This window comes from Stigmatopora argus, chromosome 10 (assembly GCF_051989625.1).
Source record: "Stigmatopora argus isolate UIUO_Sarg chromosome 10, RoL_Sarg_1.0, whole genome shotgun sequence".
Classification (NCBI taxonomy): Eukaryota; Metazoa; Chordata; class Actinopteri; order Syngnathiformes; family Syngnathidae; genus Stigmatopora; species Stigmatopora argus.
The window spans coordinates 3,508,702-3,532,243 of NC_135396.1; the positions used below are offsets into that span (position 1 = coordinate 3,508,702).

At 42.1% G+C, this 23,542-nt stretch overlaps 4 protein-coding genes across 8 annotated transcripts in view; 3 read left to right on the forward strand and 1 right to left on the reverse strand.

Moving 5' to 3' along the window:
* rrp8 (ribosomal RNA processing 8) lies at positions 1 to 3,450 on the reverse strand. Its single transcript, XM_077610901.1, has 8 exons — positions 3,263 to 3,450; positions 3,089 to 3,193; positions 2,586 to 2,862; positions 1,579 to 2,515; positions 1,374 to 1,503; positions 450 to 556; positions 278 to 374; positions 1 to 196 (listed from the first exon to the last, which is right to left on the reverse strand). The coding sequence occupies exons 2-8, from the start codon at positions 3,176 to 3,178 to the stop codon at positions 83 to 85; spliced, it is 1,752 nt and encodes a 583-aa protein (XP_077467027.1). The 5' UTR covers positions 3,179 to 3,193; positions 3,263 to 3,450; the 3' UTR covers positions 1 to 82.
* On the forward strand, positions 1,500 to 12,822 carry ilk (integrin-linked kinase). Of its 3 annotated transcripts, XM_077610905.1 has the most exons (15): positions 1,500 to 2,491; positions 2,751 to 3,727; positions 3,821 to 4,027; positions 4,774 to 4,967; positions 7,532 to 7,697; positions 8,586 to 8,681; positions 8,765 to 8,861; positions 8,939 to 9,022; positions 9,112 to 9,197; positions 9,429 to 9,538; positions 9,811 to 9,938; positions 10,026 to 10,147; positions 10,794 to 10,893; positions 11,723 to 11,853; positions 11,940 to 12,822. In XM_077610905.1, exons 4-15 carry the CDS (start codon positions 4,879 to 4,881, stop codon positions 12,087 to 12,089), a joined length of 1,359 nt encoding a protein of 452 aa, XP_077467031.1. In that variant the 5' UTR covers positions 1,500 to 2,491; positions 2,751 to 3,727; positions 3,821 to 4,027; positions 4,774 to 4,878; the 3' UTR covers positions 12,090 to 12,822. The 3 variants fall into 3 exon arrangements, with proteins under 3 accessions (XP_077467031.1, XP_077467028.1, XP_077467030.1); XM_077610902.1 differs by having other exon boundaries at positions 1,500 to 3,727; XM_077610904.1 differs by having other exon boundaries at positions 1,500 to 3,727; positions 3,876 to 4,027.
* A 537-nt stretch (positions 12,823 to 13,359) lies between these two features.
* apbb1 (amyloid beta (A4) precursor protein-binding, family B, member 1 (Fe65)) lies at positions 13,360 to 20,496 on the forward strand. The gene is made up of 14 exons (XM_077610900.1): positions 13,360 to 13,532; positions 14,312 to 14,871; positions 14,938 to 15,143; positions 15,880 to 15,936; positions 16,004 to 16,083; positions 16,164 to 16,230; positions 16,392 to 16,538; positions 17,002 to 17,129; positions 17,397 to 17,511; positions 17,595 to 17,673; positions 17,755 to 17,835; positions 17,909 to 18,024; positions 18,500 to 18,676; positions 18,765 to 20,496. Exons 2-14 carry the CDS (start codon positions 14,334 to 14,336, stop codon positions 18,918 to 18,920), a joined length of 1,947 nt encoding a protein of 648 aa, XP_077467026.1. The 5' UTR covers positions 13,360 to 13,532; positions 14,312 to 14,333; the 3' UTR covers positions 18,921 to 20,496.
* A 194-nt stretch (positions 20,497 to 20,690) lies between these two features.
* The window catches only part of robo1 (roundabout, axon guidance receptor, homolog 1 (Drosophila)), a 220,907-nt gene continuing 218,055 nt past the window's right edge, over positions 20,691 to 23,542 (forward strand). For all 3 annotated transcript variants that reach the window (XM_077610931.1, XM_077610936.1, XM_077610933.1), the window contains exon 1: positions 20,691 to 20,955. In XM_077610931.1, coding sequence (XP_077467057.1) covers positions 20,900 to 20,955 — 56 coding nt within the window. In that variant the 5' untranslated portion in view covers positions 20,691 to 20,899. The remainder of the gene's footprint in view (positions 20,956 to 23,542) is intronic.

The following is a 23,542-nucleotide window of genomic DNA, read 5'->3' on the forward strand; positions in this document are numbered from 1 at the left end:
TCTTGTTAATAAACATATATTTGAACAACAGATTTCAATACATTTGAAATGTCTTTTAAAAATGGTGGAAAGGTCGCCAGGCTCATCTCTTCTTGTACAAGCAAGCTTTGAGTTGCAAGCCCAACTTTTTCACGTTTTCCGGCGCGTCGGCCGTCTTGAGGAATTCAAACGAGAAAAAATGAGTGTTCTCTGTATCCTGAAAGAAATGACAGAAAAGAATACGACATTATTATGTCGTTTTGTTGAAATGAATCGGCTGAGCTCATCTTGTTCTTACTTTTGACACCATCTTAAATCCCAGTCTTGCCAGCGCGTTGACGAAATCCCGCACGTTTTCGAATCGGCTCGCCACTTCGGCGATTTTCAAAAAGCCGCTAAACAAGACGAGAGAGACGCAGTTAGGGGGCAGAACGGCGGATGAGTTGACGACGTCTTTTCGCAGGGCTTACCCTCGTTTCAAGACGCGGTTGGCCTCGGCGAGGAACTCGCTCAGGTTGGTTCCCATCAGCGAGAGGCAGAAGACGGCGATGCCTACCGACCTGTCCTCCAGGGGGACCTGGGGCAAGGACACAAACTGGTGTAAGTACAAAAACTACTTGATATTAGCCGAGGAATTCTAATGTGCTCGTGTAAAAGTGTCATTGACCGTCAGAACACTGTATATTTTTATTTGTCTATTTAAAAAACAACAAAAGCATTTTCAACTACGCACTTTTAAGGGAATACATTTCCTTTAAAAAAAATAAGTCAATTTAAGAAGTATAAAAACATGTATTAGCATGTGGCTAAAATATGTGTTCAAATTTGGGACAAATTTTCAATCAGGCATTTTTAAAGACGCCCATTTCATGACATTCTGGTTGCATTTCCCTTTGAAAAAAAAAGTCCAATTATTAACAAATGGAGAATTAAAAACACATTGACAGTGTTCGGATGGTCAGGTACGTTTTTGACTTCATTTTTAATCAGGCATTTTTAAAGAAGCCCATTTCATGACATTCTGCTCTTCCATCAAAAAGAAAGTTTCATTATAAACAAAGTAAGAAAAACATTTAATAGCAGTGTTTGGACGGTCAGGTAAGTTTGTGACGGATTTTTAATCAGGCATTGAAGAAAAAAAAAGTCCAATTATTAACAAATTGAGTATTAAAAACACATTGGCAGTATTCGGATGGTTAGGTACGTTTTTTACTTCATTTTTAATCAGGCATTTTTAAAGAAGCCCATTTTACATTTATTAGCAGTGTTTGGACGGTCAGGTATGTTTGTGATTTTAATCAGGCATTTTCAATCAGGCATTTTCAAAGCATCGCATTCAAACTCATTAACCAACTTGAATGATCCGACATGTCGAGGAAAAAACGCGGAGTCACCTTAGCCATGTCGCAGACCGTCGCCAGGTCGCAGGTCGCCACCAGATCGAAGCTGTGGACTTTGTTCTTGACGCTCCTCGCTATTTTACAGTCACCGCAGCCGAAGTCGGCCACCACCATCGAGGCGGGCCTGAAACGACACGGGCAGAGCGCTCTCGGTGACAGATTGCTCCGAGAAGGAACAACAAGAGAAACGTATCCTTACTTATTCTTAATGTAGCTGATGATGGCGTCCACGGGGTTGGTGGGCCACCGGCTGACCTGAGTCGTGTAGCCCCTGTGGTAGATGTGGAAGGCCTCCGGGTCCTGCTTGAACATGCGCTTGGCCTCGCCGCTGGTGCTGCTGTACAGGAGCTCGTTGATGTAGCGGAAGTGAGCCGAGTCCAGGCGCTGCTGCATGCGCAAGCGCAACTGGCTTGAGCGCAACTCACTCGGGCTCAACCCAATCGAGCTCAACCCACTCGAGCGCCGCAAGTCGCTCGTGCGGTCTTCTTTCGCTTCCTCCTCCTTCGCCGGAACAGGCGGCGCTTCTTCTTCTTCGGGCTCTTCTGGATTCGCTTGGTGAAGAATCTGTCGGAGGCGCTCACGTTTCAGCCTCTCCGCTTTGCTTAGCTCGCGTTTGCTGTCAGATTCTTCTGCTTCCCGCCTCGAACCGTTGACTGTCTGCTCCCTTTGCATCGAACCGTTGACTGTCTGCTTCCTTTGCATCGAACCGTTGACTGTCTGCTCCTTTTGCTTCTTGGGCATTTTCGACGGCATCGAACCGTTCACTGTCTGCTCCCTTTGCTTCTTGGGCATTTTCGATGGCATCGAACCGTTGATTGTCTGCTCCCTTTGCTTCTTGGCCACTTTTGACGGCAAAACGGAGGGTCCATCAGCTGTTTTTTTCCTCTTTTTGGGCATTTTTTGCCCATTTGGCGCATCCACCTTCGGGGCCGCTTTGGTGATGGAGGGCGTAGACAGCAGGGGTTTGGCGACGCTTTCATCTTTTTCTTTGGGTTTGTCCTGGAGGAATTTATTCTTGCATTTCCTCTTGTTCTTTATTTTATTTCTCCACTGCTGTCTGCTCAGTTTGGAGCCGGTCGGCGGTCCTTCTTTTCCAGCCCCATCCTGAGCAGGTGCGCTTTTCCCATTTGGGACAACTTCAGGGTGACATTTATTTCTCCGTTAATAGCGACTTTGACATTAAAAGACAAGATAGCCAACACTTACCATTTTTCTTTACAACTTTCTTCTTCTTGGTGACGTTTTTCTCTGTCTTGACGTCCACGTTGTTTTCCTGCTCTGCTGTTGTGGTTGTGGCTACTTTTGCCCGTTTTTTTCTGGTTTTCTTTCTCGTCTTCTTGGCGTGCGGCACCCCAGCGCCTGGCACACCAGCTCCGGTGTCGCTATCGCTGTCAACCGGACGCTGGTCTTCGCTCATCCAATCCGGTATTGATCCCAAAGTCTGCAGGGTCCGCCTGAGACTCTTCTTTCCCACATTTTTCGGCTAAAAGGTATGGGACAATACATGCTTAATTACATAATCAATACAACACATCACATCTAACCACAAGGAGGCTAAAATGTCAATGTAAATAAGTATTAATAACACTTCTAAACATCAAATTAGTATATATAAAATACTGCAATCAACCACTTAACAAAGATATGGTATTTTTGGATCCTTTTGCTTGATCCTACTCTAAACTTGTAATAGTGTGGACTGCGAATACTTTTACGGTGGTGCTGTTTGGCTTCTTTTTCTCAACATTGTGATGGAAGACGTCCGCGGCGTCGTTCCAGTCGTCGTCTTCATTAAACATCTTCGATGGCAAAAACTACATCGGAGGAGCAGATGCTTTAAAATGAGGCAACAGTCGAGCATGATCAGGTTGAATTTCACTCACCAGACGACGAGATCTAAACAAGAAGACCTTTGTTAAGAATGCCAAATGTAATCCCGAATACCTTTACTCTATTTTAGCTATTGTACATTGTGATTTTGGCCAACTTTTACTGGCCACGTTTGTCGCTCTATTTACATGTGTTTGGATGAAGTATGATGGAGTCCAATGCGCAAGTTGATGACGTAGGAGGTATGCGCAAATACAACACATATACCAGGATAGATGTTTGAAGGTGGAGTCAATGGAGTAAGTCCCTGGCGGCCATCTTACATCGGGAGACTTTCATTTTCAACACCACCTATCCTTGTCGGGGGTGCTGGAGCTCATCTCGCCAATCAGTTGAAGGGCACACATAGACACAGACCACCATTCGCACTTCCAATCACTTCTCCATCGAATGGGAATCGAACCGACGAAGTCTGCACTGAAGTCAGGCGAAAGAAATACTGCCCCACAGGGTGGCAGGTGAGTTAATTACTCCATTAAAAGTCTCTTTACGCACTGACTAATCAAAAGAACAAAATAGTAAACAAATTCGGGATATTCGTGTGTCTTTAGAATTCGTGCCCCCAGGTTGTATTATTTGATATGCAATACTACGCATGACCTGCAGACGGCGTTACGGTTCCTCGGGCCTCCGTACCACGTCCTTACGTGAGGGTGTGGACGTCGGCAGGCAGTCGGCGAAGCCACCGAGACGCAAAAGAACCTTTCTATCAACTTCTCCCGAGGTCCGTCTACATCTATTTTACCCTCTTCCATTGGGTAAGTATTCGACTTTTCTCGTGACATTTATTCGCCCGTCGTGTTTGTGTAAACGTGAAAGGACGCCGTTTCTGGTCGTACTTCTTCCAACTCAACGAGGAACGGACCGTCAAGAATGTAGGTTAGCTTGAGAGGCTAAAAGCTGCCAAAATGTCTCGTTTTCTTTCTGCTTCCTCTTCGCCCGTTTACTGTTTTGACTCGACTCGAATATTTGGACCGTGTTATGGCTTGAGGTTGACAGGAACTTAACAAAGTTATGTTTTTTTCTCGTGGTTTTGCGCGAAGGTTCGGTAGCAGACGTTGCTATCCAGACATAAATGGTCATCTCACCAGTTGATATTTACATCATATGAGTTTTTAAGTTATGAGTTTAAAAGTTAGTATCGCAGACAAACACCATTCATTCCTTCAAGGAAGCAATGAGGCAGAAATGTTTTCTAATTTTGTTTAATTTTCCTTTAAATAGCCAACTATCACTTTACAATATACTAACAAGTACTCAGATTAGTCATTGAAATTGTATAAATCTGCATGAAGTGCATTCAATTACTCACTCCAAATTAAGAAAAACAAACATCTTGATTGGCTGTCAGGTGTACCTAATCTAATGACCGTCAGTGTTGTTTTTAAAGCATTGCTTAAATTTGGTTGATTTTCATAGCAGCCTTCATTGGCATCGTAATTAGCAGACGGCATTAACAGTGGGTTTCCCCCCCAAAATGACTATTTTAATGTAACCTTTTCAGGTTGCTACGAAGGCCCTGCGATCGTGTCCCTCACTGGCCCCGGTGAGGGACGGATGAAACCTCCGACAGGTCGCCTCAGCTCAGGTTAACGTCGGACGTCCCGAGATGGATGACATCTTTACGCAGTGTCGGGAAGGCAACGCGGTGGCCGTGCGCCTGTGGTTGGACAACACGGAAAATGACCTCAATCAAGGGTGAGGTGCAGTTTTGTTTTGTAACTGGGATGTCTCATTGATTGGTTAATTCATTCCTGATTAAATCAAAAGAAAAAAAGTATTAGAAGCTCATGATGTTTCTACTGAATTAGCATTCTCAAAGCAACGACTGTCTGTCCCTTGAGACAACCTGCCCTGGGATTGAACCCACTTCTGCGGAAGTGCATGTTTATAGGTTGGGAATTCCCTTAAAAATAGCTGACGCCGTCACAGGAAGCCCTCCATGCAGGTTGTGAAGATCTTGGAGTCCGATCCAGGCGGGATCGGTCAAGACTTTGCAGTACTATTCATTTAACACGACTGAATTTCATCGCAAAATGACGTCTGCGGCAATCGACAATACGCCACTGGTAGCTTTTCCATTAGCTGATTAGCATGCCCAGCTTTTTTCTTCCTGGTTGATTTATCGCCTCGGGTTGGGAGAACACTTCACTTTTCCATCCTTGCTGCGGTGTTGGTGTAAAATTACAAGCAGTCTAGCGTATTTCTACTGAGTTTGTATAAAATTAGGTTGGTTGGAAAAATAATTATGCCTGAATATAAAAAAAAAATGTCCCACTTTTCCTCAACAAGAAGAGTACTGTCGCGTTTTTGATTTGTAAACCACTACTATTATCTCTCGCATCTTAAATTTTCTGTACAGCCACCAAATGTCGAAAATAGTTTTTACCGCGGTGCTTTTGATACAGATTGACCTGACTTAAAAAGTGAGGCTGGCTAGTCAGATCTGATATTTCCATTCACGACAGTAGTTTTTCCTAAATTGTTTACACTACTACAACACTCCCAGGAAAGCGTTGTCGCGGAATGCCGAATCTCCTTACAAGGAATAACGCGCCGGCTGACCCGGACGACTGTAGTGTGTCGTGTGGCCAGACAGACAAGTGTGTGTGGAATGCGTATCACCTCCCCCGCGCCTCCTCGGACGAGTCCTTTTCCGGCATTCTCATTTTTCTCCACTTGTTAGGAGACTGTCATTTCATTTGCGCTAATTGCAGTTCACTTTGTATTTTCATTTCCAAGGTGTTTTGCCGTCAACAAAAGACCATCGTCATCATTCGTTGTATGTGTGTGTTAGCACGCTAGTTGCGGCTTTAGCGCTTGTCTTTATTTAGCTGGAAGGTTTGAATCGGTAGAGTGTGCGGAGTGGAGGCTCCTTGTTTGGGAAGGTGGGATCTTTACAGGGTGATTGCTGATTTTATAAATAACTCCCTTTGTCAGTGTGGCGGGAAGTAGACATTTAGTGGTCGCCCTAACTCCGCCTGACAGTTTTTATGAATGGAAGTCCGTAAAAATTGCTCGTGGTTGAGAGAGATTCGTTTACGTGGTCATTAGTTTATCGTAAAATGGAATGAATCATCCTTTTACTGTTGAGTAGCGCTCATTTCCTTGGGTTTAACCGGCCCGTTTGAAGATCTGGGGTTGACGTATTCTGGACTTTGTGTCTGCCTGGCTGAGGACCGTTGGCAGGTGGAAGTGCCTGAAATAAATGACCGCAGTGGGCCACGGGGGGCTTAGAGCTGGAGGGGTGTGTATGTATGTGTGAAAGAAATTTAGCTCCAAAGGAAAATATTTCTCTTTAAAAGTACCCTCAATTGGATATAAATATAAGACAGTCAGTTATACGTCAATTGCTAACAGTTGCGTCAAATGCTATTGAGTTATACATGCAGTTGGTCCACCAATCAGGGATTTACTACTCTGACAAAATACAGTTGAAAAAGAAAAAAAACTTCCAAAACAGGTTGACTTGGGCTGTCTGGACACACAGCCAGCAATTCACACCCGCTTAACACGTGGTAAAGTCGACAAACATGCAGAATTGACACCCACTGCCATGATTAGGGACGTGTTGGTGCATAGTTTTGGCCTACAGAAGCCACCCCTCAAAAGGTCAATAACTTGCAAACCCACGTAGCATTATTTTGTCAGGTTTCAAGATCTTAATTGCCGCATCAGACTTCCTTCCGGTGGATTTATCGCTTCATAAATTTGAACTAATGACTTTTCAGGGTTTGGCCTTCTGGCCCGACAGGAAATGGAAATGAGATGAACAGATATGCCCTTGTGGTGGGACTGAGAGGGTCTGTGCGGGACCTCCACGCAGCCCCGCAGAACGTGTTGCCACAAGCCAGCTCAGAAGGCGGCGGGGTGAAGGGTTGAGATTCCTTCGTAACTCTCCTTCGCTTCTCTTTGGTGTTATTGTGCTGCACGGTGACGCAAAACAAAAGTCTGACTTTAATTTGAGGCTTTAGAGGAAACGAAGGCGAGTCAAGTCCACAAAAAACAGAGAGAGAGACTTATTGGCACAGATTAGCTGCCCTTAAAAGGACCGCGGCCGCTCTTTCGTCACCCCCCGTCCTGATTTGATTGACTGCCATCCCGCTGGCGTTCATCCGCCCCGGGCCGCCGTCGGTCCGTCTGACGGAAGGCTCGCTGCGTCGCTCCCAAATGCGATACGGCCAGAGTAATGCAATAAGTCAAGTGATATTACGCTGGCCAAAAAGAAAACGTTTTGACGTCTGTGACTTTTAACTTCACAGTGACGACCACGGCTTCAGCCCTCTCCACTGGGCGTGCCGGGAGGGCCGCTCCAGCGTGGTGGACATGCTCATCATGCGAGGAGCTCGCATCAACGTCATGAACCGCGGGGACGACACGCCCCTGCACCTGGCTGCCAGCCACGGACATCGAGACATTCTGGGCAAGGTAGTGGAAAAAACAACTCAATAATAGTCTACCGACCCTGTGTGTTGCATTAAATCACAGATGGACACAGTATTAAAAGATTCAATTTCCTCCTCTCTGAAAATATATATTGTATAGTTTCATGTTAACTCCTCACCATTTTATTGCAAAATGCTGCGCAACTCGGCCTTTGCAATAGCTTGCGTAAACCAGTCGACATTTGTCAGGTCGGGTTGTTATTGTTGGCAACGTTTGTTGCCTTGGATATCTTCTGCTTGGTGTCAAAATGAGTAACGCTGCTGGTAAGATATGCGTTTGAATATTAGGCAACACACGCCCACATGGAATCCAATTGAAGGCTTTTATTGTCAAAAGCCGGGGGGCCCGGCTTCACTGGTCGCCCACTGCTTGTTTAGAAACAAAAGACTATTGTTGCGCTATTAAAAAAAATCTCCTTTGAAAATAACAAATAAATGATTGATTTTACACACTTAGAGAAGGTGAAGAAATTCAATCACTTGCTATCTGACATTCGTTTCTAGCCACCATAAAAAAAATTCAAGTCTCTACGTTGCACGGTTTGGACAAACGTAGCGAGAGAATCTTAACATACGCTCACACACTCACACACCCATAAATCACGCTTTATAAGGATTATAGATTTTACATGTATAATGAGATTTAAAGCTTTCACCATGTAGTGCACAAATACCAAGAAAAAATAAATTATCAGTAAATAAGAAACAAATAAATAAGTAGTCCAAGTGAGATCAGCGGGTTCACCGCCAAGTTGTTGAGAGCGTGCCACTCGGTGTATCTATGGACACCCCCCGGTGTTGAATTCAATAAATGCAGCCCAAGGATAATCGACTGTCTGTTTTTGACTTTTTCATATTTTTGTGGTTGCAGCTGATTCAGTGCAAAGGAGACACCAACGCTGCCAATGAACACGGGAACACGCCACTACATTATGCTTGCTTTTGGGGTCAAGACCTGGTGGCAGAGGTTAGTACGCCATGCGTCACCCAGCTGTGCCCTCAAAACAAAATCATTGGATTGATTAAACGAGCCCCAAACTCCTTTCACAGGACCTCGTGAACAACGGTGCTCAAGTGAGCATTTGCAACAAATACGGGGAAACTCCTCTGGACAAAGCCAAACCTCACCTGCGAGAGCTTCTAAGAGGTATCCCATCAGCCCCCTTCTCACTTGTGACTGTTACACAATTTGCTCCGTGTCTTCATTTTTGTTCCGTCGTGTAGAAAAAGCGGAGAAAATGGGACAGAATTTGACCAAAATCCCCTTCAAAGACACTTTTTGGAAAGGCACCACAAGAACTCGACCCCGTGAGTATAGACAGAAATACAGGGATGATGACCAAAACAGTTGAGCTGTTTTTAAAATTTCACTATTTTTTTAAATATTTTGTTTCTAGGCAATGGTACTTTAAACAAACATGCAGGCATCGACTATAAACAGCTCTCTCTCCTGGCTAGAATAAACGAGAACCAGTCTGGAGAGGTATGTAGAAATACATTTGAAATGCATTGTATAGAAAATTTGGGCTTGGCAGGCGTTTATCCTCAAATGTCAATACAAACTCATCTTACAAAATTCAAGACTTATAGATTCATTTCTAAGAAATGCACTGCAAATATAAGAAAAATTAAACCAGGACAATGGAGGTGGAAAAAAAGATGGCCGTATGTGAAAGGTCGGTAACTCTTGGAATATTTTCTTGTACCCCCGCAGTTGTGGCAAGGGCGCTGGCAAGGCAACGAAATCGTGGTCAAAGTGCTGAAGGTCCGCGACTGGACCACCAGAAAAAGCCGAGACTTCAACGAGGAGTATCCCAAACTCAGGTGATGGTCCGAGCTGTGTTTGCTTTCTTCTCGTGATCACCATTTGTCTTGTTTGTGTGCCCCAACCGCTACGTATGCACATTTCTTTGTCTGTAAAAGATAGGCATACTAAATTTCAAGATATTTAACTTAATAATCAAACAGTTTGAGTTCATTTATTAAGCTCTATGTGCATTTTTCCATTTCCACTCATTGTTGAAGGACATTGTTTGCTTGTTTCAATTGCGCCATATTTTTATTTTTTGTCGTCTGTGTCCTCATCACCTCCCCAGGATCTTTTCCCACCCTAATGTCCTCCCTATGTTGGGAGCTTGTCAGTCACCACCAGCCCCTCACCCTATCATCATCACACACTGGATGCCTTACGGCTCCCTCTACAATGTTCTGCACGAGGGCACCAGTGAGTACTTGAAGGATCGATCACGTGCTCGCTCGCAAAGCCTATTGGCGCTTTTTCTCCAACGTTTGCGTCTCATCTCGTCCTCAGACTTTGTTGTGGACCAGACGCAAGCGGTGAAGTTTGCTCTGGACATCGCGTGTGGGATGGCCTTCTTGCACACGCTGGAGCCCATGATCCCACGACACTATCTGAACAGCAAGAGTATCATGGTGAGGAGACCAAAAAACCCAAATCACTTCACTTTTTATAGGATATTTCTTAAACTCACTAGTAAATGATTGCTTCTGGCGTCTCCCAGTGGCCAGCAATGAGTTAGTTAATAGTCATTTTTTTGGTTTTTCAATAGAAATAAAAAGGACAAATTTGAAAACATCCTAAAATAATCAAAATTATTTTTATTTCAAATGTTTTTATTTTTTTAATTGAAAAAAGGAATGTTAAAAATCCTATACATACAGTTTGATTTATTAGCGTTAAAGTTATTTCTTCTCATTGTTCTTTTTTCTAAAATCAATATTTCATTTATTCATTGAAAATTGAGAATAATGATTAGCACTATAAAAACAAACAAAATCGAGACCTGACATCCACGTTTGCGGATATCACATTTTGGCTCATGTACACGTACTCTAACAAATATTAATATTGCGTTCCAAAATGTGATGGCCACATATGTGGACCCCGAGTGACAAAGAATAGTCCCCTACCCTATCAAGGGTTAAAAAATGTTTTAGATGAACCTTACGTGAGTTAACTGAATGTCCTAAAACCTTTGCCTACATGATGTGAATGTTTCTCCTCCCCCACACGTCCTTTTGAGTCAGAAGTGACACGCTACCCGTGTTCCGTCCACAGATAGATGAAGACATGACAGCCAGGATCAGCATGGCCGATGTCAAGTTTTCCTTTCAGTGTGCTGGCAGGATGTACTCCCCCGCTTGGGTTGCCCCTGAGGGTACGTGATGCAGTATACTCGCCTTCAAAGTGACATCTTAAGCATGAACGATCACTTTGGGGGGAGGGGGAGGAAACTGTAATCTCTACAAGATGTCCTCCAGAGATGCATCGTCTAAACTTATTAAGGAGGAAAGAAGCTTCGAGACCAGCAAGAAGCGGGATTTGTCGTCTAGTGAATCGTAGGAGTGAAATGATAATTCTTTACAGGTTTTTGCGGGCCGAAATATAGGCATATTTGATAGCATTCTGGAAAACAAGTCCCTACCACTGCCTCCAAAAACATGTTTCCCTAGGAGAGCGTAATGAGATTATGCATGATAACTGCACAATTCCACTGTAATTTTTTTTTTTTAAAAGCTATCAGAACTCAAAGATTCACATTTAGGGGAAAAAATCAAAATATTGCCTTCATGGAATTTTTTTTTTACTAAATTAGACTTCCGCTAAGTACCATATTTTGTCGTTTAATATACCCAACCGGGTATATTAAATGATTTTTGCTTTTTTGAGCCTCCCGTTTGTGCGCCGTTTATTATACCCGGGTATATTAAATGGGGGGTATATTAAACAGCAACATACGGTAGTGTGGAATTAAAATTTGAAGTAACAAGACTTCATTTTAATTACTCAGAATTCTGCATTAGCAACCTCATTCAAACCATTGCCACATTTCCTTCATATTAAACGCATTTACACAATAAAATGAGTTAACAATACACAAAATATGTTACTGAAGAAAACATGAAACATTGAGGCAAGCATGACTTTTGCAGGAATTCTATTTTAATTTCTTTTTTAAAAATTATTTTCCTGGCTTTCCTTGGCAGCCCTGCAGAAGAAACCAGAGGACATCAATCGGCGGTCAGCCGACATGTGGAGCTTCGCCGTGTTGCTATGGGAGCTGGTCACCAGGGAAGTGCCATTTGCCGACCTCTCCAATATGGAAATAGGCATGAAGGTCAGCAGCCCCAAAAAAAAGAGCCAGGTGGCCTTATCTTTTAAGGGCAACCACGAAAAAAGTGGCCTTATTTCATCTCGTTTCAGGTTGCCTTGGAAGGCTTGAGGCCCACCATTCCTCCCGGCATCTCGCCGCACATCTGTAAGTTAATGAAGATCTGCATGAATGAGGACCCCGCCAAGAGGCCCAAGTTTGACATGATCGTGCCTATTCTGGAGAAAATGCAGGACAAGTAAAAAAAGAGCAGACTTTTATTTTGATTTTTTTTTTTCTCCCTCCCCACCCCGGGATGTTGCCTTAACTATTTTTCTTACCGCAGCATTGAGCACCGCCACAACTACAAATCAGGCAGCAGCTATTGTTCGCTTTTGTCGGTATGTGTCCGTTTTTATTGTTTTTATTTGTATGTGTCCGTTGTAATCGTATGGACTAAATTACCTGTGGAGGGAATTCATTCGGATCGGAATGTTCTTTCTACAGAATATGCTAAAAGCAGGTCTTATCCCACCCTGAGGTGTCGCATCAGCGTTTTGCGAAGCATGACAATGCATTTCTCTGCGTATTCATGAGTAAAGCTATTTTTCTTTCCAACTAACTCATGTTTCCAAAGCTCCTAAGATGGTGTGCGGACTAAAGTCTAGTATGAATTGTTACGTCTCTGTTGAAAATACAGCACAAATGTGCTTTTGATAATATTTTTACCATTATATAAAGTGCCTGAGATGAAACTTAAGTGTTGAATTGTGGCTTACGACGGAGAACAAATAGCGTACTTAATGTTAATCGTCGTCGTTTTTATTTTTCATTGCGTTCAGCACGTGATTATTATATTTTCTCGTTGCTTTTCACACATTTATGTTATTGTTAGTGTGCCTTCATCAGCTTGCTTGATTGCGTCCAAGCCAAAATCGAAAGCAACCTTTACAGATGTATGTATTTATATATATATAAATATATTGAATTGAAAAATTGTGCTTTCCTTTGTGTGTTGCAGACTTGTTTGTAGGTTACAAGTTGCGAAATGAGGCAATGTAAAAACTTTAAAGGGGAATTTATTTTATGATATGATAACCTACTAATAATAACCTAAATTGTGGTTGTAAATTTAATGTGAAGAAAAGCATAAGGACATCCAAACCATTTCCAATGAGGGCCACATACAATAAATTGGATAGAAATGTGAGTGAAAATAGCTTAAAAGAAGGAAAAGGTGATTATTACTAATAAATTAGGTATGATTTAAAATACAATACGGTGGGAATATCAGGTATAGTGCTTGATACCTTTAATTTCGTTTAGGGGAATCAAGTGAATTAAATAAATAAAATATTCCCAGATTTTTTAAAATATATTATGTTATTATTATACAAAAAAGGCTAATACTGCGAAAAAAATCAAATCAATGAGCAATATATCTATAACAGGATTTATTGATTAATTACAGTATAGTACTATGTTATCGAAGACTTTGGTTCTGGACCGGTTGGTATCGCCGACCGGTATGTGTGACGTGGGCGGGTGACGTCGGTTCGTCACCGGCCGAGCCCAGTTACCCGTTCGTGACAACGACCCCCACCTCCTCGGACCGGACCGTAGGCACCGGAGCCATCTCGTTCCCATGAAATCATGTAGCTAGCTCGCACTATTCGACATATTTCAAAGCCAAGGAGGGTTCGTCGGTAAGTGAGAATTCTTCCAGCCCAAAATATTGCCGTTTAATTCGACGTTTCGGAGCTAATTGAGGCAGCTAACGTTAGCTTAGCCAAGATGATGGCGGACGGACGGTGCCCGACTGCTCCGTTATTATGATCCAACGGCCGGCTTACAAAATGCGACTGACGTGGTGCGCTTTCTTTTCGCGTATAGTGTTTTATTTCATTTAAATTCCGTTTCCTAGCGACTTAGGAATGCTCCCCTGACGCCGCGGTGTTTTATATCAACGTTGTTTATTTATAGATCATCAGAGTGTGGCAATGAAATGGCCAAAGTACGTTTCAGGCTCGGAAAAAAACAGGCTACGATAGCAGGTGTACAGAATGTGTGTATTTTCTTACTTAAAAGAGACATTAATAACGATTAAGCCATCCAAAGCTTTTGAGAATCAGCATGTAAACCATATAACGGTATTAGGTATACCGTGAGTACCGTTTTGTCTCCTGTTGCCACGACATAATAATTTTCAATATATCGATATGAATGTTAAATAAAAAATACTCGCTACCGTATTCAGTACTACATTAGATAGTGATTTAAAGGATCCCACCTCGAAAAACAAATCTATTATTTTTGTATGTGTATGTTCACGGTCTTTATTTTGTTGTATGGTGTGTTTGCATGTGGTTAACATTTGGTTACCTTTGTGTCTTGTGATTTAATTGAGTATGGCTTTTAGATGCTTAAAAAATATCAAATTTTAGTTGTGTTTTCCATGCGAAATGAGGGCAAATTCTTTCCGCAGGTAAGCGAAACGCCAAGGAGTGATGGGCGGCCACGACGACGAGACGATGCCGTACGTGGCCAACAAACAGCACGACAAAGAACTGAAGAAGATCAAACTGAAGGATTGGTGCGAGCAGGAATCCACGGGCAACAACGCCAAGTGGCGCAAAGAGGACCAGAACCACTTGCGCAAAGTCAGCGAAAACCAACAGGAGCAGGACCACAACTGCAACATTTCTCACAATGGCAACCTGGAGGGGGAGTGCGAGGAGTCCCCCAAAGTCTCCACCACCCGGGAGGAGGCCAATAACATCCTCAACGAGCCGCTGCTCATACGCCCCGCCGAGGAGGACGACGAGAAGGAGAGAAAAGAGGATGACCAGGGCGAGAAGTCGGAGGAAGCGGCTACAGATGGAGAAGACGCCATGACGGCTGAAGAGGGAGAGGCTCAAGTCCCCGGCAGGAACGCGTGCCTCCTTTTCGCCAACGTCAACGCATCCCCGAGCGAAGACGAGGTCAATTGGCCGGCCGCCTCTCAAGATAACGCTCCCGATGCTTCTTCTCCCAACGGCAACAGAGGTAACACTGTTTTTTTTGTGTGCAAAAGAGCGTGTTATTAAAGTACGCATTTATGCCGTTTCCCAGACTCCTTTTGGGACTCCAACGCCTTCGAGACGGACACGGACCTGCCCGCCGGCTGGATGAGAGTGCGCGATACGTCAGGCACGTACTACTGGCATATCCCCACCGGCACCACCCAGTGGGAGCCCCCCTCGCCCCTCGGCAAGGTCGGCGACTCGGTGCTGTCGTCCACCATGTCGCTGGAGACCACGCCGTGCGAGGAGCCCGAGGTGAGATTCGCATGGAAGGTACCTTGACAAAAAAGGGCCCCAAGCTATGGATTTTCTTCTTTTATGGTTTCTATTTGGAATAGCTTCTAGCAAGGATGTCAAGCTAATCTTTCATCCTTTGTTCAACAACTAGGGCTTCCACGGTTAATTAACCAATTGACAATTAATCGCTTTTATAATGGATTGATTACTTTGGTAGCGATCTTGTTAGCCAGAAGTTTGATCAAATATTCTCATTCTATTCATATTACTTTTTACATTTCAAATTTTTTTTGCAGAAAAGGAAAATATTTCTTATCTTTCATGCATTGTTGATTTGAGATAAGTAAAAAAAGTAAATAGTCTTTATTCCTTTTATTTATATATCCTTTTTTATTTGAAAAAGGCAACAATGAGTAAATATCTTGTGTAACTATTTTTAACTGTTAATATTCTTTTTACTTAAAAATGGTTATTTAGATAAAGAAGCGCAATGGAAAAGAAGATCCCTTAAGCACCTTTATTTCTGACCTTTGTGACCTTCGTAAATGCAAATTTGAGTTACTAAATAATTTCTTGCAAAATGACTTTTCTGACTTCTGTAATTTTTTACTTAACTAAAATTAATCACCACTTCTGTTTCACCAAATGGCCTTGGTAAAATAGCTTAGACCATAGTTTTATTTTCCATTTAAGCAGATTTAAATACATGACAGTTTTAAAATTCAGGTTTTATGTTGTTGTTTTTTTTCCCTAGGAAACCTGGGCTCAGTTTTCTAGCACAGACGAAGGCACCGATGGAGAGCTTTGGAAGGTAAATCCAAATAAGTTGCTTGTATAGAAGATTTTCGACAATGAACTTATCACGTCTGTGTTCTCAGGAGGAAGGAGAGGTGGCATCTGATCAAAGCCTGCGAGAGTTCGAGGGGGCAACTCTACGTTATGCTTCCATCAACCTCAAGTATTTCCTCTTCTTACTCCAATGTACCTTTATATAAAGATACAAAAAAAAAACGTTCTCATTTTCTCTCTCCTCCGCAGCTATAACTGCTCCCAGCCTGAGGACGACGAGAAGAAGGTTCCGCTCTGCACTGATTTGGAAAGCAAGGTACACTTTCTTCTAATATGGACAATTTTTTGTCAAAAATTTGAGGGTGAATGAAAAACAGTCATTGTCACAAGTGAGAATATTTTTTGGTGGGGTAATCGTCTCCGAAGCACATGGTAGTGATGTTTTCTTGTCTTCCTTGTCTTGGCATGGTGCCGCAGTGCTTCGCCGTGCGTTCCTTGGGTTGGGTGGAGATGTCAGAGGAAGACATGGCGCCCGGCAAAAGCAGCGTGGCCGTCAATAATTGTATTCGACAGCTCTCCTACCACAAACACAACTTGCACGATACTGCCGGGATCTGGGGAGAGGTGAGCACATTTGTTAGGATGATTACTTAAAGAGTGGCTTCCACAAATGCTTATTTGATACTTTTAATCACTTATATTTTTTGGAAGAATCAGCTCCTAAAAATCACATTACAGTTGTATTTACATTTCAGCTGTAAAGGTGAACTGGAACCAGAAACTGGGCAAACATTTGCAATTAACGTGTCAATGTTTTAGCAAATGAAGACAGATGTTTTGCAAAAGTTTGAGTTGTTTGAAAGATCATCATCTTTCATCAACTACAGCACTATTAATAAGATTTAAAATACAAACCCTAAAATTGCAGGGCTTATTCAATATCAGGAGAAATAAATCAAATCCCAGAGGATAAAAATAAACAAAGTAGATTATTTTTTTAGTCAAGACTTTCTAATAATAATGGATTGGACTCATTATACAATAAATATTTGAAATCTGTGCAATATTTTTGTTTTTTCTTCTGCAGGGTAAGGACATGCTGATGGTGCTGGAGAACGACACCATGAACCTGATCGACCCGCTAGGTCAGACGCTGCTCCACACGCAGCCTATCGGCAGCATCCGCGTTTGGGGCGTCGGCAGAGACAACGGCAGGTTCGTTCGTTTTTCTCGTTTTTTCGTGGTTCCGTCTTTTTGAGCAGTTAGTACTCACTTAGCACCTCTGCTGGACGTTTTGTGCTATTACAAGCAGAGCCAGTTGCTTGACAATCTTCTAACCCTCGTTTTTTTTTTTTCACGCTGCTTTTTCTCTCCACGCAAACAGGGAAAGGTACACACCAGTTATTTTAATAGGCGCACCGTGCCGTCTATGTTCACGGATTGTTATGCAACGAGCTAATTTAAATGCGCTCTGTCCCACAGGGATTTTGCTTATGTGGCTAGGGACAACCTGACGCAGGTCCTGAAATGTCACGTGTTTCGCTGCGACTCGCCCGCCAAGAACATCGCCACCACTTTGCATGAGATGTGCTCAAAGGTCGCCTTCTCGTCGAGATGCCACCGATTGAAATTTATTTTTTGGAAGTAAAAAAAAACACTTTTTTAAAAATTCTCTTATAGATCATGTTGGAAAGAAAGGCATCCAAGTCAGGATTGAGTCATCTCAGCTCAGACACGGGGAAACCTTTGTCCGTGGAAGGTAAACAAAAGCACATTTTTATAAAAACGTTAATCTCATCCGTTTGCATTTTGGGTCAATTCCGTCTTTCATTTTCACCAGAGTTTCCAGCTCCTAAAAATGAACTTTTCCAGCGCTTCCAAGTATACTACCTCGGTAGTGAGCCTGTGGTAAAGCCCGTGGGTAAGAATAGAATCTTCTTCTGCTCGTTGCATCTGCGGCCTCACGTCATAAAATACGATCATATTCTTGTCAGGTATGGATGTTATCAACGACGCACTGGAGATTGCGGTAAAAGGCAAAGACAAGAACGATTGGACGCCAGTGTCTGTCAACGTGGCGCCTGCGACACTCACCATACTTGCAAAGCAGGTAAGCGAATGAACTTTTTCCTCAATCCAATGGTTCCTTCCATAATAATCAGTAAGACAAATCAGCTTAAACATTTTTTTTTACACTTTTTGAACATATCGACCGGTGGTTAAGTGGTTAGCGCGTGGGCCTCACAGTTCTGTGGTCGAGGGTTCGATCCTGCGTCGGCCCTTACTGTGTGGAGTTTGCATGTTCTTCCTGGGATTGCGTGGGTTTTCTCAGGGTACTATGATTTCCTCCCACATCCCAAAAACGTGCATGCTAGGCTAGCTGATTGAACGCTCTACATTACCTGACCCTAGCTATCAGTGATTGGTTGCCTTTTGGGTCCTTGTGCCCTGCCATTGGCTGGTCGCCGATTCTGATTTTCCCTCGCCTGGTCCTCGTAGTGAGCTGGGATAGGCTCCAGCACCCCCAGGGTAGGCGGTTCAGAAAATGAACGGATAAAAAATACACTGTAACTCGCTCATTTCAGACAGATGAGGTGTTATCGGAGTGCCGGGTGCGCTTTCTCTCCTTCATGGGGGTGGGCAAAGACGTGCGCACCTTCGCCTTCATCATGGCCGACGGCCCACGAGACTTCACCTGCCACAAGTTCTGGTGCGAGCCCAACGCCGCCAGTCTCAGTGAAGCCGTCCAGGCCGCCTGCATGGTCAGTTTTATTAGTTTGAGCCATGTATGAGGTGTTTTTTTTTCAATTGCTTGTATTTAGGTTTTTTCCCCCCTATTTTTTTTTAAAGCTTCGCTACCAGAAGTGTCTGGATGCCCGTCCGCCCAGCCTCGCATCCTGCTTGCCCACGCCACCCGCCGACTCGGTGGCACGACGCGTCAAGAAGGGCGTGCAAAGTCTGCTGGGGAGCTTCAAGAGCTACAGGTCTGGTTCCCAGTCACCTTGAGGTGCCCCACTCAAAAGCCCACCCACCCGCACCAGGAAAGTCCACGCCACATCTCACTTTTTCACTCTCGTCCTGTCATGTTGTGCTTTAGCTGGCGGGGAAAACGCCATGTTTTTTTTGTCTTCCCCTCTCACATTACTCTCCCAATCGATGGAATTCCAGCAATTTTGGGATTCCTTTATGTGATTCTTAACAGACAGAATGTCTCCACGTAATGTATGCTCAAATGGGCGCCATCGATTGTCATACACACACACACACGCACACACACCGTAGATCACCACCACTGTGCACCATAACACTAAAATAACAACAATAATCGACATGGAAAGAAAAATGTTAACTCAAAAGCATGCAAAAAGTCAAAGAAACAAAACGCAAAGTCAAAAACTGCATATCCACACACACTTTTTACACAATTAAGGAATGTCGTCACTCCGGTTGAAAGGATGGTTACTGCCACTTTTCACAAAACTGTAACATCACTTTTCACTAAATTGCTACAGAATACTTGCTTTTACATTTGTGCATTTTACATGGTACAATGTACTAAAAATGTCGCATTAACGCAAACACTCGTTTTAGTTTAATTTAGGGGCACTGAAGCCAAATCTGAACTTTTTTGTAAACTCTATTTCTTTTTGTTTTTGCCAATCAAGATTATTTTTTTGTGCAATAAAAAATAATTGCAAAGTCAACTAAAAAATAGCCCAAAAGTAACAATATGTAGCAAAAAAAGTGCCATCTTGTAAAGTCCTCCAATATAAGAAAAACTGTCAAATCCAACAAAGACAATAATTCATAAAAACAATTAATTTGACACCTAAGCTACAAACTAACTGGACACTAACTTTCCCCTAAAAAGATGGAGGGGATTCACTGTATTTAATTGAATTATCATTCGTGTGTGTCCATCTTTATACTAAACTACAAACACCATGTTATTAAACATGATACACATTAGTCTTATACATGATTGGATTGATTTGCATGCACGTTGAGTTGCTCGAGTGCAATATCCAATTTAATATAAATGGTATTTTAGAGAAGAAGGGAGCAATACATGTTTTGAATACACACACATACACACATAAACACACCTGCTCAGTAGTACTGTAGGATGCATGTTTAAGTGTGGGAACCCTTCAGTGTAATCTGTGCGTTCTCTCTGTGAGTCACTGTGTGTGTATAATCCCAAATTAGCGGTAGAAAGACTCCACAGAGCAGGTATGTTTGTACAGATATAACTTTACGCACTAAAATGTATGATTTTTATATAAGGAACAGGTGAATGATGATATAATTGACATGTATGTAGCGCACTAGAATAGTCAACGTTTAAAAAAAAAAATCCAGTATGTAAAATATACTTATTTCTACATTAGAAACACTAACCCACCCATGTTGATCAATTTACTACCCCCTGTTTTCCTCACCCCCATTTTCCAAACTGTCCACGCTGATGACCGGAAAGCGGATTTAATTTATTTTTTCTTATGTACATTTTAGATGTAAAAAAAAGTGTGTGTATATATAAGAAATCACCACACAATAAATGTCAACATATCATTACTAATTGTTGTTGTTAATATCATTATTGTGGTTTTATATGTTTAACTGTAGGGCATTCATTATTAATTGTGGTGATTATTATTATTATTGTAGTTTTATATCATTAATTCTAAATGGCATTACATTGAGACATGCACTTCCCTTCCCCCCCGCTGGGGGCCGCTAATGACGCAAGTGATTGGCATTGGAATGCGCGATTTACAGGTAGAGCGAAAAAGTTCCACATGTGGTTCCACGCACTACGACGCCAGAAGATGGAAATGTCATTTTCACCACGAAAAGACGGAAAATAAACAAAATCGGGACGGACGAGGAAGGACTTTTTGTGCGTGCACTCAACTTCATCGAGACAAAGACTTTCAAAACTCGATGTTTACAAGGAAGACTTTCACTATTAGTCAGCGTCGATGTGTCCGTTCAGAAAACGCCAAATGGACCAAATGTACTTCATTGAGAAATCAAGGTAAGACCATCATGATTTTAATTTGTTAAAAAGTGCTGTTTTGCATGCATCAAGAATGAGGATAGGTCGTTTTAAAACGTTAATACGCTGGATGGGTCATGACATTTGTTTGTAAATCTGACCACTGATTACCACTAATTAAGACAGGTGGGCGCTAGACTCATGCGTTAGGTTAACCAAATGTTTGTATACTTGTGTGACGTGCACGACACATAATTTCTTGCCTGGACAAATTGTATTAAGGCTGGTATTTTTTTAAATGACCGTAAATAGGCCCTGTGTATTTTAAAGGTGAAATATAATAAATGTTACGTACTTGCAATGCACATTTTACCCACAAGATGGAGGTGTACATTTTATGCCCAGCCTGGATGACAGGAACAATTTACAGTTGATTTAAATGTATACATACAATGGTTTTCAAACTGGCCAACAAGTGGGCCTGTTTTAAATGTGGATTTAAGTTTTAAGCTTTTCAAATAGGGTTTTAAGGTAAGTTTCACAGAAGGATTAGTATTTCATGCTTGTTTATAGCTAAAAGGTTGAAGTATAGGTTTAAGATTTCAAATTAGTTTTTGCATTGGGACTCCCTGTGTAGGTTTTAACTAGACCTATTGCAGTTAAAAAAAAAAAGAAAAATTGGGTTGAAACCCAAGATTAGGGTTCCAAATTATGGTTTCAAGCAAAGGATGTTGTGTCAAAATAGGGTACCAGGCCTCAATTTGTATATCTGGACACTCCTCGTGGACATTGTAAAGTTACTTGACATTCACATAGGTACATAGAACAAACCAAATCTAGCACACAAAGCCCCCTGCATCCCCTTCCCAACGCTTCCCATCCTCCCCCACCGCTCCCCTGGATAGGTTCCCCTCACAGGCAAGAGCAGCTCTTTGTTTCCCCTGGAAAAGCTTTAGAGATGAAAGCCAGCAGGAAGCTAATAACCTAGCCTCTCGTGCGGAATTAGCCCACGTTTGAAGAGTCTGGCCCAATCCACCCGGGACCTTTAGTGGGAATAACCCTGACCGGCATTTAAAACGCCTTCCTATGTCTGCTCAAGAATCGTGTGCTTCATTTCCCAAGGTTATTCTTGCATAGTCAGAAAATAACGTGCTCAAATTATCCACCATTGTCTGTTATGTATTTTAAATGAATACAACAATTAATTGTCTGGACTGGCAGGAAAAGGTAAGTGAAAAAGGTAAGTGAAAGGTAAGTTAATAACTTAACTTGTCTTAATAGCCTCATTTTTCCATGTTTTTCTTGGTCCAGATGTCATTTTTATCAAATTTGAGTTCTTCAATCGTAAATATACACTTGCGACCAATTGATATCTTGAGATCGACAAATCGTCCTAAACTGCAACTAGTTTAGGAAACGAAAAATAGACCGTAATTCATCTTGAATTGTGCAATTGTGTTCTGCGATTACAGAAAATGTTAGGGTGAGGTTATTGCTGCTAAATGTGTTCACCTCACCTTTTCCTATCTTTTACTTTGAGTAAAAATCTAAAACACTCTTTATTCAGTGATTTATCGTCACTTTATTTACTGGTTGCTGCAGAGCGACTGAATTAATCAGTATTCAACTCCTCAAATTCCCTTTTAATTTTATTGATAGCCAAATTGTTTTTAATTAAGTTTTAATAAACTTAATGACTGCCTCATAGCTGAGTAGATTTAAATATTGATTGCTTTGTATGCCTCGTGAACATACCATTTTAATGAGGTTTTTACATACAATAATAAAGGTCACGTTTAAAAAATATATATATGAAAATTTGTGCGGCGCGGTGGATAAGTGGTTAGCGCGTATGCCTCGTGAACATACCATTTTAATAAGGTTTTTATATACAATAATAAAGGTCACGTTTAAAAAAATATATATATATATGAAAATTTGTGCGGCGCGGTGGATAAGTGGTTAGTGCGTCAGCCTTACAGTTGTGAGATCGAGGGTTCGATCCCTGGCCAGGAAACCTTCCTCTGTGGAGTTTGCATGTTGCGTGGCTAGGCTAGCTGGTTAAACACTCTAAATGGACCCTAGCTGCGATTGGTTGTCCGTCTCTTTGTGCCCTGTGATTGGCTGGCCACCAATTCAGAATGTCAAAGTCTGCCGGGATAGGCTCCAGCACCCCCCGCCTCCCTTGTGAGGATAAGTGATTCAGAAAATGAATGAATGAATGAAAAAAATGGATTCTCCACTTGCTCTGTATTTGTAACATACCATTGAATTATTCAGTTGACTTTTATTAGACTTTCAATTAAATTCTTCATCAATAAGTTATTCTGTTTATAATTTGTTTTCATGGCCTTCCCCTGCATTGTATGGAATCATTACATGCTAACCATTGATTAATAACCGAAGCCTACAATGCACGCGTAAATAACATTAAAAACAAAGCAAAATGTTGGCGAGCGCATCATTTTTTTTCGTCCTTTTTGTTCCGCTACAGATTTTTTGCACGTGTGTCACTCACAATTTTGTTTCGGAGAAACTAATCACATGTGTATAATTGTTCCCATAGCCTGATTATGCACGTGGCATTTGTGTTAATGGAGATTTATTCGCAGTAATGAATGTGTAG

Coding starts and splice junctions, on each gene's coding strand:
- apbb1 (XM_077610900.1), top strand. CDS start 14,334: ATGGGCGGCCACGACGACGAGACGATGCCGTACGTGGCCAACAAACAG. Junction 16,231..16,391: donor GCACTGATTTGGAAAGCAAG/GTACACTTTCTT, acceptor ATGGTGCCGCAG/TGCTTCGCCGTGCGTTCCTT. Junction 18,025..18,499: donor TCACCATACTTGCAAAGCAG/GTAAGCGAATGA, acceptor CGCTCATTTCAG/ACAGATGAGGTGTTATCGGA.
- ilk (XM_077610902.1), top strand. CDS start 4,879: ATGGATGACATCTTTACGCAGTGTCGGGAAGGCAACGCGGTGGCCGTG. Junction 9,198..9,428: donor ACGAGAACCAGTCTGGAGAG/GTATGTAGAAAT, acceptor GTACCCCCGCAG/TTGTGGCAAGGGCGCTGGCA. Junction 10,148..10,793: donor TGAACAGCAAGAGTATCATG/GTGAGGAGACCA, acceptor TTCCGTCCACAG/ATAGATGAAGACATGACAGC.
- rrp8 (XM_077610901.1), bottom strand. CDS start 3,178: ATGTTTAATGAAGACGACGACTGGAACGACGCCGCGGACGTCTTCCAT. Junction 2,516..2,585: donor GAAAGTTGTAAAGAAAAATG/GTAAGTGTTGGC, acceptor GTCACCCTGAAG/TTGTCCCAAATGGGAAAAGC. Junction 1,504..1,578: donor ATCAGCTACATTAAGAATAA/GTAAGGATACGT, acceptor GTGTCGTTTCAG/GCCCGCCTCGATGGTGGTGG.